General features: G+C 40.3%; 1 protein-coding gene across 1 annotated transcript in view; it reads right to left on the bottom strand.

Annotated features, from left to right (window-relative positions):
• The window catches only part of LOC140485955 (cilia- and flagella-associated protein 44), a 226,664-nt gene that overhangs the window by 109,739 nt on the left and 100,920 nt on the right, over positions 1-16,005 (bottom strand). Inside the window, exons 8-12 of the mRNA XM_072584397.1 lie at positions 14,701-14,815; positions 12,232-12,396; positions 4,993-5,145; positions 3,927-3,974; positions 1,263-1,362 (exon numbers count right to left, since the gene is read on the bottom strand). Coding sequence (XP_072440498.1) covers positions 1,263-1,362; positions 3,927-3,974; positions 4,993-5,145; positions 12,232-12,396; positions 14,701-14,815 — 581 coding nt within the window. The remainder of the gene's footprint in view (positions 1-1,262; positions 1,363-3,926; positions 3,975-4,992; positions 5,146-12,231; positions 12,397-14,700; positions 14,816-16,005) is intronic.

Genomic DNA, 16,005 nt, shown 5'->3' with positions numbered 1-16,005 from the left:
CCATGGTCCAACACTCCAAAACCTCCATTCTATTGAAATGGGCCTCCCTCAGTCTATACCCACCAACCAAAAGAGAGCCTCAAATGTCTAAATCCTAAACTCTAATCCTCCCCCTTGATTCCATTCTCAGTCCACCTATGCTGCTGTGGACCTTCGCTGCACCTAATCTTTCACTGTTGCTGGGTTAAAAAAAAAAAAAAACCTCTTACCTAACGTCATGGTAAATGTACCGACATGACATGGACTGCAACATAGAGTTACAGAGTCATAGAAATGTACAGCATGGAAACAGACCCTTCAGTCCAACTGACTAGATATCCAAAACTAATCTTGTCTCATTTGCCAGTACTTGGCCCATATCCCTCTAAACCTCTATTTATATATCCATCCAGATGCCTTTTAAATGTTGTAATCGTACCAGCCTCCACCACTTCCTTTAGCAACTCATTCTATGCAAGCACCATCCTCTGTATGAAAATGTTGCCCCTTAGGTCCTGTGTAGGTCTTTCCCCTCTCACCCTAAACCTATGCCATTTAGTTCTGGACTCCCCACCTCAGGGAAAAGACCTTACCTATTTATCCTACCCATGCCCCTCATGTTTATAAACCTCTATAAGGTCACCACTCAGCCTCTGACACTCCAGGGAAAAGAACCCCAGTCTAATCTGCCTCTCCATGCAGCACAAACCCTCCAACCCTAGCAACATTCTTGTAAATCTTTTCTGAATTCTTTCAAGTTTCACAACATCCTTCCTATAGGGGGGAGAGACTAAAACTGCCTACAATATTTCAAAAGTTACCTAATCGACGTCCTGTACAGCTGCAACATGACCTCCCAACTCCTATACTCAATATTCTGACCAATGAAGCAAAGCATACTGAATGCCTCCTTCACTATCCTAACTACCTGCTGCGGCTCCACTTTCAAGGAACTATGAACTCCAAGGTCTCTCTGTTCAGCAACACTCCCTAAGACATTTCTACTAAGTGTATGAGCAGTGCAAGAAGGCAGTTCCCATCCATCTTCTCATGAGCAATTAGGGATGGGCAACGAATTCTGGCATTGGCGGGGGCGGGGGGGGAGCACATCCCATGAATGACAGAAAAAAATATAAAGCAGAGTAGTTACTGTTGTTTGTCAGTTTATTTGCCTTAAAGTGATTCTATTTAACTCCAAAAGATGCTTATTCTTCTGAAAAAAAGCTAAGTAAATTGCAACTACATCTCATCAATTTTTATTTAAGTAAAGAAGTCAAACCCACAGTCAAGTGTTGTTGTTGCCATCAGATAGGTGAGTGGTGAAAGGTCCAAAGCCTGGATCGGTCCAGCATGGAAAGAAAACAGGCACTCAGGGTCTTGGGTCTGCAAAATTCAGAAAAACGATTAATATCCTGAGAAAAATTGAACACTGGAAGTAACAAGTTTGAAGGATGCAATGTTCTTGCAAGGTGTTTCCTTTATCTGACAGATTTGATCAATAATAGTGGGAGAGATGTCAGTTCTGGAAAATGGAGAAACCAGCTACATTTCACAACTAATACTAGCAAGAAGGATGTCAGTTTGGAACAGGGCAAAAAATACAGTATCCCACACCTTAGGGCTTAAGGACAGCCATCAATGATGAAGTGATTAAAATCAGGATGTGGAAGATCTCAGGGTTAGAGATCATCACAGAGATCATGGATACATCACAGCAATGTTGGCACACATTACAGAATTTCAGTGATAGGAATTTTTAAACTAATACATTCCTTGTCCAGAAATCAATGCTGGTCAGCAAACAAAGGAATAATATGAGTACATGACTCTGATCTGAATTAAAACATGGGCAGCAGAATTTTGGACCCTCATGTGGGACACCAACTGTACAATACATTCAAATAGCCAAGTCTAGAAGTAATGAAAAGATGAATGAATGTTTCAGTAGACATGTGCTAAGTCATCAATGTTGGTGGAAATAGGGTGTCTTAGTAATGACATGAATATAAGATCAGAAGCCTAGCTTGGGGGGGTCAAGTATAACACCAAGTTGCTAACAGACTGGCTTAATCTCAGGAGGGTTGCCAGGGAGGAGGGATAGAATCAGGAACAAAATTTAGACTGAGAATCAAAAACCATGACTTTAATCTTCACAATAATTAACTGGAAGGCATTTCTGCTTGTCAGATGTCAAATAAACAGGATAACAGCAGGAATGAAAACCATAGTTATTAAGGATTCTTAAAGTATTGGGAATACTTCCACTGGAGCAATGAAAGTTTTATAGAAGTTTTCAAAATATGAAGGTTTCCAATGGAATGAAAGGAAAAAGCTGATTTTGAAGACAGTGATGAGGAACCATTAATTTATAATTATTGGAATAAGGAATGGGGTTTGCGATTTTTGAGAAGATTTGTAGCTCAGGTTAGGGTTCAAGTTGTAAGTTTGCACACTGAGCCGGTAGATTTGTTTTCAAACGTTTCATCACCATGCTGAGAAACATCATCAATGAGCCTCCGTTGAAGCACTGATGTTCTGTCCCACTTTCTATTTAAGTGTCTGGGTCTGTTAAGGTGGGTGATATCATTTCCAGTTCTTTTTCTCAGAGGTTAGTAAATGGGGTCTAGATTGATGTATTTATTAATGGAGTTCCGGTTTGAATGCCAGGTCTCTATGAATTCTCATGCATGTCTTTCAACCATGATTTGGAGGTGCCTGTGTTGAACTGGGGTGTACAAAGTTAATAATCACACAATACCCGGTTACAGTCCAATAGGTTTATTTGGAAGCACTAGCTTTCGGAGTGCTGCTCCTTGTCACAACCGCCTGATGAAGGAGCAGTGCTCTGAAAGCTAGTGCTTCCAAATAAATCTGTTGGACTACAATCGGGTGTTGTGTGATTTTTAGCTCTTTCAACCAATCCCTATTAAAAAAGGTCCAGCAGAGCCTTCACCAAAGTAATCAATTATCACCAGTCATATAACTTATAGGAAGTCTAGTTAATAAGATCGCCAATGTTCACTGTAAACTTCCAATGACCTCTTTTAAAGAAACTATACCATATCCACAAAACTTGAAATAAATTAATTTTTAAACAGTGCTTCAAAATCTAAGTCCTCCAAGTATTCAATGACCTCTTGACAATCAATAGCATTACCATCACTGAACCCTCAACCAGAATCTTAACTCGACTAGCCATATAAATACAGCGGCTACATGAGCAGATCAGAAGCTGCGAATTCCGTAGCATGCATTTCCTGAGCCTTTACAGTCTATCCACTATCCACTATCAATAAGGCACAAACCAGGAATGTGATGGAATGCTCTTCACTTGCCTGAATGAGTGCAGCTCCAGTAACGATACCAGTAAGACAATACCATACACGACAAAGCAGCTCACTTGATGGAACCCCATCAAACACCTTCTGCATTAAATCCTCAATCACCATTGCAGCAGAAGTGTGCTCCATCTACAAAATGCACAGCAACAACTCACCAAGGCTCCTCCAACAACATTTTCCAAATCTATGAGTTCTACCACCCAAAAGGACAAGGGGATACCATCACCTGCAAACTCCCCTCTATGTCACTCATTTTCCTGACTTGGAACTATATTGCCATTCCTTCACTGTCACTGGGTCAAAATCCCGGAACTCACTTCCTAAAACTATGGGTATTCCTACATTGCATGGACTGCAGTAGTTCAAGAAGGCAGCTCACTATAATCTTCTCAAGGGCAATTAGGTCAGGCAATAAATGCTGGTCTAGTCAGTGACGCACACAGCACAAGAATGAATAAATAAATATAGGTTATGGGTGAAGAGATATTCATGTAGGCAGGAGAAAGAAAAAGACAAGAGTTGAGGCAGAAAAGGAGATAGATTAATGTTATACTAACAGCCAGTTCTTATTTGCTTAATTAACCAAAAACACTTTCTTGTACTTACAATATTTGAAAAGGAGAGGTCAAGTTTCCAGATTTTGCCATTGGCATCCTATGGAGAAAAGAATGATCAGTTTCCCTTACCTGTGTTAATTTGGCAAACTCAAATATCAATACCTTATAATAAAAGCCACTGGCTATTATGGAGTTTCTAAAGATATGAGAGCAGATTTTACTTTAGGTGCAATAATTCAGTGGCATGATTCTTGAATACAAAAATAAAGGGTGGTACAAAGAGCCAAACTGTGGGTCCCTACATTCTACTGGTACTAGCGAAATCTGTTGTGAACTATGACAGAAGGGAGTGATCAAGGTAGTCAAACAATGAAAAATCACAGGCCAACATAGTAACAACATTAGCACCATACCAGTTCTGGCTCTGAAAAACTCAAGCCTTCCTGAAGCTTCCAACAACAAATTTCCTCCCTTCCCCAAAGTGTGCTGCTACTCAATGCAGGAAAACATCTACCAACAATTTATCATTAAGGATAATCATATGATATAATCCAAAATCCCAAAGTTGTGTTACAGCCTTAGTCCACCAAACTGGAGCAGTATTCTCCCCAAGAGAAAGCTCCCACTGGTCATCTTTAATTGCACACTTGCAACAGGCAACTGAGAGCTCAGGTGTACTGATGCATACTGGGCAATTGTGGAATGCTTACCTGTAGAATTTAAACTACTAAGGAACAAAAGAGCAATAGAACTTTTCAAGAAGTACTTGGACTGATTCAACTGATTTACATTTCACTTCACCTTCCCACTGTTTGTTTTCAGAAGTGTTTCTCACTGCTAACTTTCTAATTTTGATTGGTATGTTCCTTACTCTTTCAATCCTGATTCATTTGTCTCTTATGCTGAGCCACTTGACTAAGTATAATGCAGAATCTGTCACTGGAAGTGAATAACACTTAACAGATTACCATATTTATCCATAAAACAGTTAATATAAATTTATGCACCAGATTTCAAAGCATTAAATGTTCCAATTCTTCTTACTACACATATTATAGTTTCTCTGTAAAATGCATGCAAATTATTTCTTTTTGAAACAAATCTTTTTAAAATACCTGGGCACACCAAATAAAGTTTGAGTCTTTGAATTTCACCATGAACTTGAGGTTAACATGCCTGCCAACATGCAATTCATTCATTGGTTCCATCTCTACTACAGAATCCTCATCATAAGACTCCGCTGTGTCAATGGTCTCAAAGTCCCAAACCTGAAATCAATGGAAACATTTCAGTTTTCATTTGGCTGAGAGATACAAAATTCTGGTTGAGCACTATTTTGAGATTTCTTTTCTCCTTGAAAAGTATCTGTCTCACTTCAGTATGCCTCACTGACAATTCCATTGTTGTATGCTTCTTGATATGAAATGTCATCCTCACTTAGAAAATGGGGATCATACTAGTAAGTAAGTAGAAATGTCTTTAGAAGCAGAAAATAAAAACAATAGACAAATTTGTAATAAGCACTGGTTTGGCTTCCCCTAAAGCATTGTGTCCACTTCTGGAACCACACTTTAGAAAGAATGTGAAGGCATTAGGCAGCATGCTAAAACTATTCACAAGAATCATTCTCAAAGAATTAGGAGTTTCAGTTATGTAGATAGATTGGTGAAGTTAAAATAGTTCTCTTTGGAGAAGAGATGGTTGAGAGGAGAATTGATCGAGGATACGGGCCAAATGCTGGAAAATGGAATTAGATTAGCTAGCTGGTTGTTTTTGACCTGGTTGGACATGGTAGGCTAGAGGGCCTTTCTCTTTGTTGTAAATCTCCAGGATGCCAGGTGTTCAAATTCACGAGGGGTCTGGACAGAGTAAAATTGCTTCCGTTGGAGGAATCATGAACCAAAAGACACAGATCTAAGATGCTTGGGAAAATAAGAACTGGAGACATGAAGAAAACCTTTTTTAATGTAGTGAGCTGTTAAGAATGTGGAATTTACCATCTTAGAGCATGGGAAAGGGAGATTCATTCATAATTTTGAAAGGGAATTGGATCATTATCTGTAAAATTTTAAAAATGCAGATTTAGAGGGATTCGGTGAGGTAGTAGTACTACAGGAATTGCTCATGAGAAAGGCTAAACACAGACACAATGAGTCATGGCCTCCTTTCATATCATAACAATTTTATGATTCTATCTAAAACATGCTACAAATTTAATTTCTCTATCACTGGTATCCTCATGTACACAGGTGGCTTCCTGAAGGCTGTGGGAAACACTGCAAGTCAGTCACTCCGTGCATCTTGGGAAGGTCTTGTGAAGCCTGGAAACTTTTGACAGTCAAGTTCAAAAGTTCTTGCCAACTTAGTCCATCCTTATGTAATAGTTTATGATGCATGGTTTGTTTCTCACATTGATTTAATGCCTAACATCTGCTGTGCCTTTGAAGCACTCTTTCAGGATGCACTAGGTCAAAATGGGCATGTTTGCTTATGATTGCACAATGTCCAGCATCATTTATGACTCCTGAGGTACTGAAGGAGTCCATGCCTAAATGCAGCATGACCTGGGCAATTTCCAGACTTGAGCTGACAAGTGGCAAGTGTCAGGCAATGACCATCTCCAACAAAAGAGAATGTAACTATCACCCCATTAACATTCGCTGGCACCGTCATCACTGAACACCCAATTATCAACATTACAGGGATTACAATTGGCCAAAAACTGAACTCAACTTGTATTATGGCTCCAATAGCAATTCTGAATGTAAGAATCATGCAGACTCACCTCCTGACTCTCCAAAGCCTGTCCACCATCTATTAAGGCACAGGTCATGAGTCTGATTGAATACTCACCACTTGACTGGATGAGTGCAGTTCCAACAACACTTAAGAAGCTGGACACCGTCCAGGAGAAAACAGTCCACATCCACAAAATCTATTCCCTCCACCAATAGAAAGAGAGTGTATTATCTACAAGATGCACCTCAGAAATTCTCCAAGGCTCTACAGATAGAACCTTTTAAACCCACAACCGTACCATCGAGAAGGTGAAGGGCAGCAGGTACATGGGAACACCATCATATCCAAGTTCCCCTCGAAACCACTCATCATCCTGACTTGGAACTATATCACTGTTCCTTCAGTATCACTGAGTCAAAATCCTAAAATTCCCTCCCTAACGGCAATGTGGATATACCTATATCTAACCAATTGTAGTGGTTCAAAAAGGTAGCACACCATCACTTTTTCAAGGGCAATTAGCAATGAGCAATAAATGCTTCTTCAACCCCAAGGCATCAGTGGACTTCACCAGTTTCTTCATTTCCACTCCCATCACCTTACCCCAGTTCCAACCTGGCAACTCAGCACCATCCTCATGATCTGTCCTACCTGCCAATCTTCCTTCCCACCTATCCACTCCATCCTGTTCTCTGACCTGTCACCTTCATCCCCACCTCCATCCACCTATTGCACTTTTAGCTACTTCTCCCCAGTCCCACACCCCTCCCATCTATGTCTCCACCCCGGAGGATCCCTGCCTCATTCCTGATGAAGGTTTTTTGCTCGAAATGTCAATTTTCCTACTCCTTGGATGCTGCCTGACCTGCTGTGCTTTTCCAGCACCACTCTAATCTTGACTCTGATCTCCAGCATCTGCAGTCCTCACTTTCACCTAATAAATGCTGGTTCCCAGCCAGCTACAACCACATCCCAGAATGATTAAAACAAAGAGCTAGACAATAATCGGCAAATCTTTGAAATGTGCATGCTTCAAAAAGAAAGCAATCAGCCATTAAATATTTCCTTTGAAAAAGATTTCCTCTTTTACCTGATTAAAAACTATTGATCAAACACAATTCCTATGCATGAAGAAATTTCCTAATTTCACTTAAGATTCATAGAGATGTACAGCACAGAAACAGACCCTTCTGTCCAATGTATCCATGCCGACCAGATATCCTAACCTAATCCAGTCCCATTTGTCAGCACTTGTCCCATATCCCTCTAAACCCTTCCTATTCATCAGGGGTGCGATTAATTCTTCCAAGGGGCCACATGAGAAACCTGAGTTGTGTTGAAGGGCCGAACCAAAAATAAGTTGAACATAATTCTGCTCAGTATTAATTTTCTCCCATTGTAAAAAGTATTAAATTATATAGTTTTGCACTGAAACCTATAATCAAAAGAATAAGGATATTCTATTACAATAAAGATATGAAATTGTGGAGTAGGTCAAATATAGAAGAAATAAACAGTAAAAACAATAATTTCAGTATTTCATTTTATTTTTAACAAGTTAATCTCACAAACTAATAATAAAAAGTTGTTTCATTATTGGTAAGTATTGCAAACAACAAACAACTCTATACAAAAAGCAGTAAGTGCTTTTGATGTTTTTCAGTTCATTTTATTTGTTTAGTGAGAAAAATCAGTCTGTTTTGGGCTTGAAAAAGTGCATTGAAATCTGGTTGAATGTCTGAGGTGGATATACGAAGGACAGCTGAGAGGTGATCACCAGTGATAGAGGATCTGTGTTTGGATTTGTTGAACTTCATCACTGAGAATGTCTGTTTGCATATATAGGTAGATCCAAAGAGGACTAGAATCTTCTGAGCATGCCTCCTCATGTGGGGAAAGTTCTCCTCTTTGAGAGAAGAGTAAAAATCAAGCAGTGAGACTGACCTAAAGTACTCTGCCAGAAGTGTGTCAGACTGCAGGTCAATGAGTTCAAGCTGAACATCACTAGGTGCATTCTCCACATTGCATGTAAATGGGGAATAAAATCATGTGCATTTCACACTCAACTGTTTTAAATTCTTGAAATCGCCTTGAAATTTCACCATGCAGTGCTTCTAACATAGATGAGTACCTGTGGAGATGATCAGCTGAAGGTGCGGCTTCCTTCAGTGTTGGCAAATGGGTGAGAATGTTGTCCTCCATTTGGCTTGAGAGAAGCTGCAACCTTTTCATAAACGCCTTCACCAAGTTGTACATTTCATGCGTAAAAAGGCCCTTGCTCTGCAGTTTCACATTTAGTTCATTCATAAATGCAGTCACATCAACAGCAAAACCAAGGTCTGCAATCCAGTCTGCATCTGAAAGCTGTGGAATGCCATTCTCTTTCTTCACACAGAAATCTTGAATCTTCTTCTCTCAGGTCCCATACACTTTTCAGTATTTTGCCCAGGCTGAGCCACCTGACAGCTGTGTGGTAGCCTATGTCACGATGTTCAGTCTCATTTTCCTCCAAAAGTGCAACAAACTACCTGTGGTTCAAAGCACTTGCCCTGATGAAGTTAACTATTTTTGTTACAACATCAACCACATGGTTGACTGCATGGCTGCCATCTCCTCCGTGATTTTAAAGTCTGTAGTTATCCCATGTACGAAGATGAGTAGCTGGGATGTGTCATGTACATCGCAGCTCTTATCCAAAGCCAAGGAAAAAAAGTCAAAGTTGACCACTCTGTACTGCAGCTGAAGCTCCAGATTTCTCGCAATGTCCTCAATCCTTCTCATTACAGTGCGCCGGGAGAGGAGCACATTCTCAAATGCCTCCTTTTTCTCCGGGCATATTAGTTCTGCAGAGTCCAACAAGCACTCTATCAGAAAACGGTTTACTGTTTCTGGCGATTTTGTGGGATATGACATAACTTGTCTTGGCGTGAGCTGACATTTTGAGGGCTAGCCAGCAAGCATCACTTTTAGCTGTTCACGCATGCACGCACGCACATACACGCACATGTGTGTCCATACGTAAATTAAAAAAGCATCCTTTTCAAAACAACACAGTTGTATTGCGTGCATGGCGTAAATACTTTTTCATTTATGTTCTAATTTAAGATTGACCTCATGCAGGCTGGACAGGAATGACCAACGGGTCGGATATGGCCTGTGGGCCGTAAAATGCCCAGGTCTGCTATTCATATACCCATCGAGATGCCTTTTAAATGCTGTTAATTGTACCAGCCTCTGGCAGCTCATTCCCTACACACACCATCCTTTCCCCTCTCACCCTAAACCTATGCCCTCTAGTACTGGACTCCCCCACCCCAGGGAAAAAAGACCTTGTCTATTTATCTTATCCATGCTCCTCATAATTTTATAAACCTCTATAAGGTCACCCCTCAGCCTCCAACGCTCCAGGGAAAACAGTCCCAGCCTATTCAGCCTCTCCCTGTAGCTCAAATCCTCCAACCCTGGAAAATCCTTGTAAACCTTTTCTGAACCCTTTCAAGTTTCACAATATCCTTCCAATAGGAAGGGAGACCAGAACTGCACGCAACATTCCAAAACTGGCCCAACCAATGTCCTGTACAGCCGCACATGATCTCCCAACTCCTGTACTCAATACTCTGACCAATAAAGGAAAGCATACCAAATGCCTTCTTCACTATCCTATCTACCTGTGACTGTACTTTCAAAAAACTATGAACCTGCACTCCAAGGTCTCTTTGTTCAGCAACACTCTCCAGGACCTTACCATTAAGTCTAAGTCCTGCTCTGATTAGCTTTTCCAAAATGCAGCACCTCGTATTTATCTAAATCAAACTCCATCTGCTGCACCTCAGCCCACTGGCCCATCTGATCAAGATCCCTTTGTACTCTGAGGTAACCTTCTTCGCTGTCCACTAAACCTCCAATTTCGGTTTCATCTACTAACCATACCTCCGATGTTGACATCCAAACATTTATACAAATGACGAAAAGCAGTGGCCCGAGCTCTGATCCTTGTGGCACACTGCTGATCACAGGCCTCCAGTCTGAAAAACAACCCTCCACCACCACCCTCTGTCTTCTACCTTTGAACCAGTTCATAACCAAGTGGCTAGTTTTCCTTGCGATTTAACCTTGCTCACCAATCTTCCTTGTCAAATGCCTTACTGAAGTCCGTATAGATCACATCTACCGCTCTGCCCTCATCAATCCTCTTTGTTACTACTTCAAAAAACTCAATCAAGTTCATGAGACATGATTTCCCATGCACAAAGCCATGCTGATTATCCCTAATTAGTCCTTGCCTTTCCAAATACATGTAAATCCTGTCCCTCAGGATTCTCTCCAACAACTTGCCCACCACCGATGTCAGGCTCACCAGTCGATAGTTCCCTGGCTTTACCTTACCACCTTTCTTAAATAGTGGCACCATGTTAGCCAACCTCCAGTCTTCCGGCATGTCACCTTCTAAAAGGTCTTGGTCTAAACCTTTAACCGTGAACCTTGTCCTAGGTTCGCCAAACATGTCTGTTTTCTTTCCATAAGAAAACTACGTTAGGTTCCCCAAGTGTCTTTGAGCCTTCACTGTTTCTAGCATTTCACAATTTAGAAACTACTCTGTTCTATACTTTGTTAGGATCAAAGTGAATAACCTCAAATTTGTCTCCATTTATATCCATTTGCCACAGTTATGTCATGAATGAGTAGTTCAAATCAGTAGAAGGACAACTAGAGACATTCTGCCAAATGGGATACTTCCCCAATATTCGTATTTCAGCCATTCAGCTGATTTCCTAACCTGGTTAAAAATTGGCTTTCATTTCCATGAGTTCAAACTTTAACTCACAGTCTTTGTCAAATGCTTTATGGAACTTTATATAAATAAAAATATGCATGTGAATCAGGTAATAACCCTGAAATTATTTATCCATTCGGGGTAGAAACAGACACAAAGGCACATCAAACCTGGAGCACCTCAATGGCATGCACTATAAGCCATTTTGGCTTATAGTAATTATAGTAGTGCAATCCAAGTCGTGTAAGCCGAAAGCCTGACAGATCATCGGCTTGGTGTATTACGCTTCAGACAATTGCAGGTTGGACATCACTTTAGGTAAAGATCTTAATGAAAGCCTCAAGACTTGCAGAACATTTCAGAAGAGATTGAAGAACAGTGAAGCCAGTATATGGTTTGTAATGTTGAAATAAAAAGACAGAATTAATGAGAAAGCAAAACTTAGAAAGATTTTCTGATGTAAAAATAAACATGAAATTAATTGTTCTTAAACAGGAACTATGTTAAATAGAACTTAAAGCACAGAAGCAGACCATTCAGCCTCAAATGGTCAATGTTTTGTGGCACAACACAAGCTCCCTCCATCATACTTCATGACACCAGATAAATATATCCTCCTATTCATTCTCCATTGCAATTTACAAAAGTTCTAAGGTAGGAAAAACTCTGGTGACATTTCCAGGACGAAACATTTTCAATATCAACATACTGCAGTGGTGTGTGAAGAAAGAAAAGCGAGGAAATGGACTTCGTACTGACCTAGGTGTAGTCAAATTGACAGCAGTTCATAATGGAATTAAATTTGTTCAATCATTGGATTTTAATATCTATCAGTACTCACCCGCACACACCCATCAGATCCAACAGTAATAAGTTCTCCTTCATCCAGTACAAACTGATTTATTGGTCCTTGGTGACATGGCTTGCCATCTCTTCTGCTTAGTTCCACTTTGATAAGACCTCCATCCCATAACAACATATTACCCCATTCACAGCCAGACACAACCTGCAAGGAAGAAGCACATCTTCAAGCACAAGTTTAGATAGATGGAATTGCTGTCTTGGGCTGCATTTATCCATTAATCAAGATGACTAAAGGCAAGCTTGACAGGTGATTTATTTAAGTTTTTCTGCAATAATTGGAGGTTGGATTTGCAGAATGTAATATTGACTCTACTTCAAATATTAACTGCCAAGAAGATTAGGGATATTTTGAAGACATGAAAAATGTTAAATAGTTTTAAGCTCCTTTTCTAGCTCAATATGTTTCACACATTTTACTTTAAATAACATTTCGTCTCTGTTAGAGCATCGTTATGTAGATGTATCATCCAACTTACATTTCCAATGACTGGACTCCCGGAAAAATGTGCATTCACACCAAACGTGCTGCTCAGATGGAGCTAAGCAGTTGACAATGCTTTTGGAGACAAGTTAGTTTGAAATTGTAATAAAGCTACTGAATTTTTCAACCAGAAGACACTGGAGAGGGAGGAGACCATTTGGCCCATTGACTCTCCCTGCCACTCAATGAGATCATGACTGACCTGATAACCCTCAGCTGCATTTTCCTGCTTTATCCCCATCACCCTTGATTTCCTTAAAGAGTAGAGTCTGTCTCTCTCACTTTGAATATATTTGATGTATCTTCAAATGAGTTTTTTTTTCTATTCTAACTTGAAGATGGATGAAACCATCTCAAACTCCATATTGTGTCCCAACATCTTAGTGTTAATCATGACTATTATTCCCCAATTTGTCTTGTCCTCCTCCATTTTTACTTTCCAGTTTAATCTTGCCCCTTCACCTTTGTTTCATTCAAAAGAAATGCATTACATACAAATCAAATTTCTTATCTGATTTCCTTGCAGAAAATTTAGTGTAGCAGGTTACTCACTACTGTTTGTAGTATACATTAATAATCTAGATATAGGAGGTTTGACCAGTAAGCTTGCAGATGACACAAAAATTGGCAGCATGTTAAGTAGTAAGGAGGAAAGTATTAGAATACAGGATGATGTAGACAGGCTGGACAGATTAGCTCAGTAGTAGCAGATTAAATTCAATCATGATAAATGTGAGGTGATACATTTTAGTAGAACTAACAAGACAAGGGAGAATACAATGAATAATAGGGGTGGCACGGTGGCTCAGTGGTTAGCACTGCCACCTCACAGCACCAGGGATCTGGGTTTGATTCCAACCTCAGGTGACTGCCTATGTGGAGTTTGCACGTTCTCCCCATGTCTGCGTGGGTTTCCTCCAAGTGCTCCGGTTTCCTCCCACAATCCAAAGATGTGCAGGTCCGATGAATTGTCCATTAGGTTACCCATTAGTCAGGGGCAAATGTAGAGTAATAGGGTACGGGAATATGTCTGGGTAGGTTACTCTTCAGAGGGTCGGTGTAGACTTGTTGGACTTAATGGCCTGTTTCCACACTGTAGGGATTCTATAATTCTAGGTCCCTGGAAAGTACGGAGGATCAGAGGGAACTTGTTGTGCATGTCCATTGAGCTTTGAAGGCAACATGGCACGTGGATAGGGTGGTTAAAAAGGCACATGGGATACTCGCCTTGATTAGTCAAAGCATTTTGAGTACAAGAGCAAGGAAATTATGATGGAGCTGCATAAGACATTGGCTAGGCTACAGTTGGAGTATTGTGTGCATTTCTGGTCACCACACTATAGGTAGGATCTGATTCTGCTGGAGGGGATGCAGAAAGGATTCACAACATTTTGCCTTAGCTGAAGCATTTCAGCTATGAAGAGCAATTAGATAAGCTTGGGTTGTTTTCCTTGGAGTACAGAAGGTTGGGGGGGGTCTACTTGTGGTGTATACAATAATGAGGGGCACAGATAGTGTAGATAGGAAGAAAGCAGGGTTCACAGATTTAAAGTAAAATGCATGAGCTGCAAAGAGGATTTAAGTAAAACCTTTGTCACCCAGAGGGTATTGGATATCTGGAAATCACTGCCTGAAAGGATGGTAGAGGAACCATCACGATATTCAAGAAAGATTTTGTTGAAAATTTGAGAAGCCTTGGCAGACAAAGCTATGGACCAAATGCTGGAAAAAGGGATTACAGTAGATAGGTGTTTGACACTCATTGCAGATACAATGGAGAAAAGGGCCTTTTTCTGGTCTGTACTACTTTATTTTTATTTTACTTTTATGATGCTATGTTATGACACTTGAGAACAATTGCAAAGTACAAAGATGTTTTGAAATCAAAAATAGAGAATAGCCCAAGTTTTGCTTCATAAGCATATTTCTTTATAAATTAAAGATGTAGTACATTGCCAACTGTACCTTTCCATCTGGCAACTCTACATAACCTTCAATGTCTGTTAGTGCAGTCCTACCAAACCTGCCAAGTTCACCTTGCAGTTTCAATCCAGTGAAGGTCTCCACCATCTTCCAAAACCTGGAGGAGTTAGAAACCAAACAATGAGGTGCCAATCTCCAGTTTACATGCTTTTTATGTACCTCATTATAAAGTTGCAAAATAGTGCAATATGATAAGTTACAAAAGGATGTAAAGATACACCTAGGAACTACACCCAGAAACAAACCCTTTGGTCTGACACATCCGTGCCTTCCAAACATCTCATTCTCAACTAGCCCCATTTGCCAGTTCAGTTTCAAGGGTAGGGAAGCTTCTGAAACCAAAATGAAGAGTTGTTTGGGCAAATACAGGTTAATAAAGAAAACCATAATGAGTTTATCATGGGCAAATCATATCCAACTAACTTGCTGGAGATTTTAAAAGAGGTAATAGAGAGATGATGAGAGCAATGCTGTTGAGGCTGTGTACAGAAACGTCCAAGGGCATTTGATCCAATGCAACACAACAGATTTGTGAGCAACTGGTGTATTGCATCCTGTTCCGGGGATCACACTTTAGAAAATACATTAAGGCATTACAGAAGGTGCAAAAAAAAGTTGTTGGAATGGTTCCATAAATGAAGAATCTGAGTTGCTTAAGCTGGAGAAAACAAAGTCAGAAAAGTTTGGAAAGGTTGGGATTGTTTTCCTTGGAGAAGAGAATGCTGAGGGAGAATTTGATAAGGGATTCAATGTCAAAGGTCTGAACAGAGTAATTAGGGAAAAATAGCTTCCACACAGAGTCATATAGTATAGAAACAAACCCGTCAATCTGACTTATCTCTGTCTGCCTAACATCGCAATCTGAACTAGTTCCATTTGCTAGCAGTTGGCCCATATACCTCGAAAACCTTCCTATTCATATATCCATCCAGAAGCATTTTAAATGTTGTAATTGTACTAGTCTCTACCACTTCCTCTGACAGCTCGTTCAATTCACACACCATCTTCTCCATGAAAAGTCACCCACCAGATCCTTTTTAAATCTTTCCCCTCTCTCTTAAAGCTACGCCCTCTAGTTTTAAACTCCCCCACCCTGGGAAAAGACCTTGAGTTCTTCCTGATCAAGGGTTTTTGCCCGAAACATCGATTTTCCTTGCTCCTTGGATGCAGCCTGACCGGCTGTGCTTTTCCAGCAACACTCTAATCTTGACTCTGATCTCCAGTATCTGCAGTACCCACTTTTGCCTGGGAAAAGACCTTGGCTATTCACTCTATCCATACCCCTCA

Source organism: Chiloscyllium punctatum, chromosome 15, assembly GCF_047496795.1.
Source record: "Chiloscyllium punctatum isolate Juve2018m chromosome 15, sChiPun1.3, whole genome shotgun sequence".
NCBI classification, from domain to species: Eukaryota; Metazoa; Chordata; class Chondrichthyes; order Orectolobiformes; family Hemiscylliidae; genus Chiloscyllium; species Chiloscyllium punctatum.
Note: the sequence above shows the minus strand (reverse complement) of the source record. Positions and strands in the feature narration are given on the sequence as shown.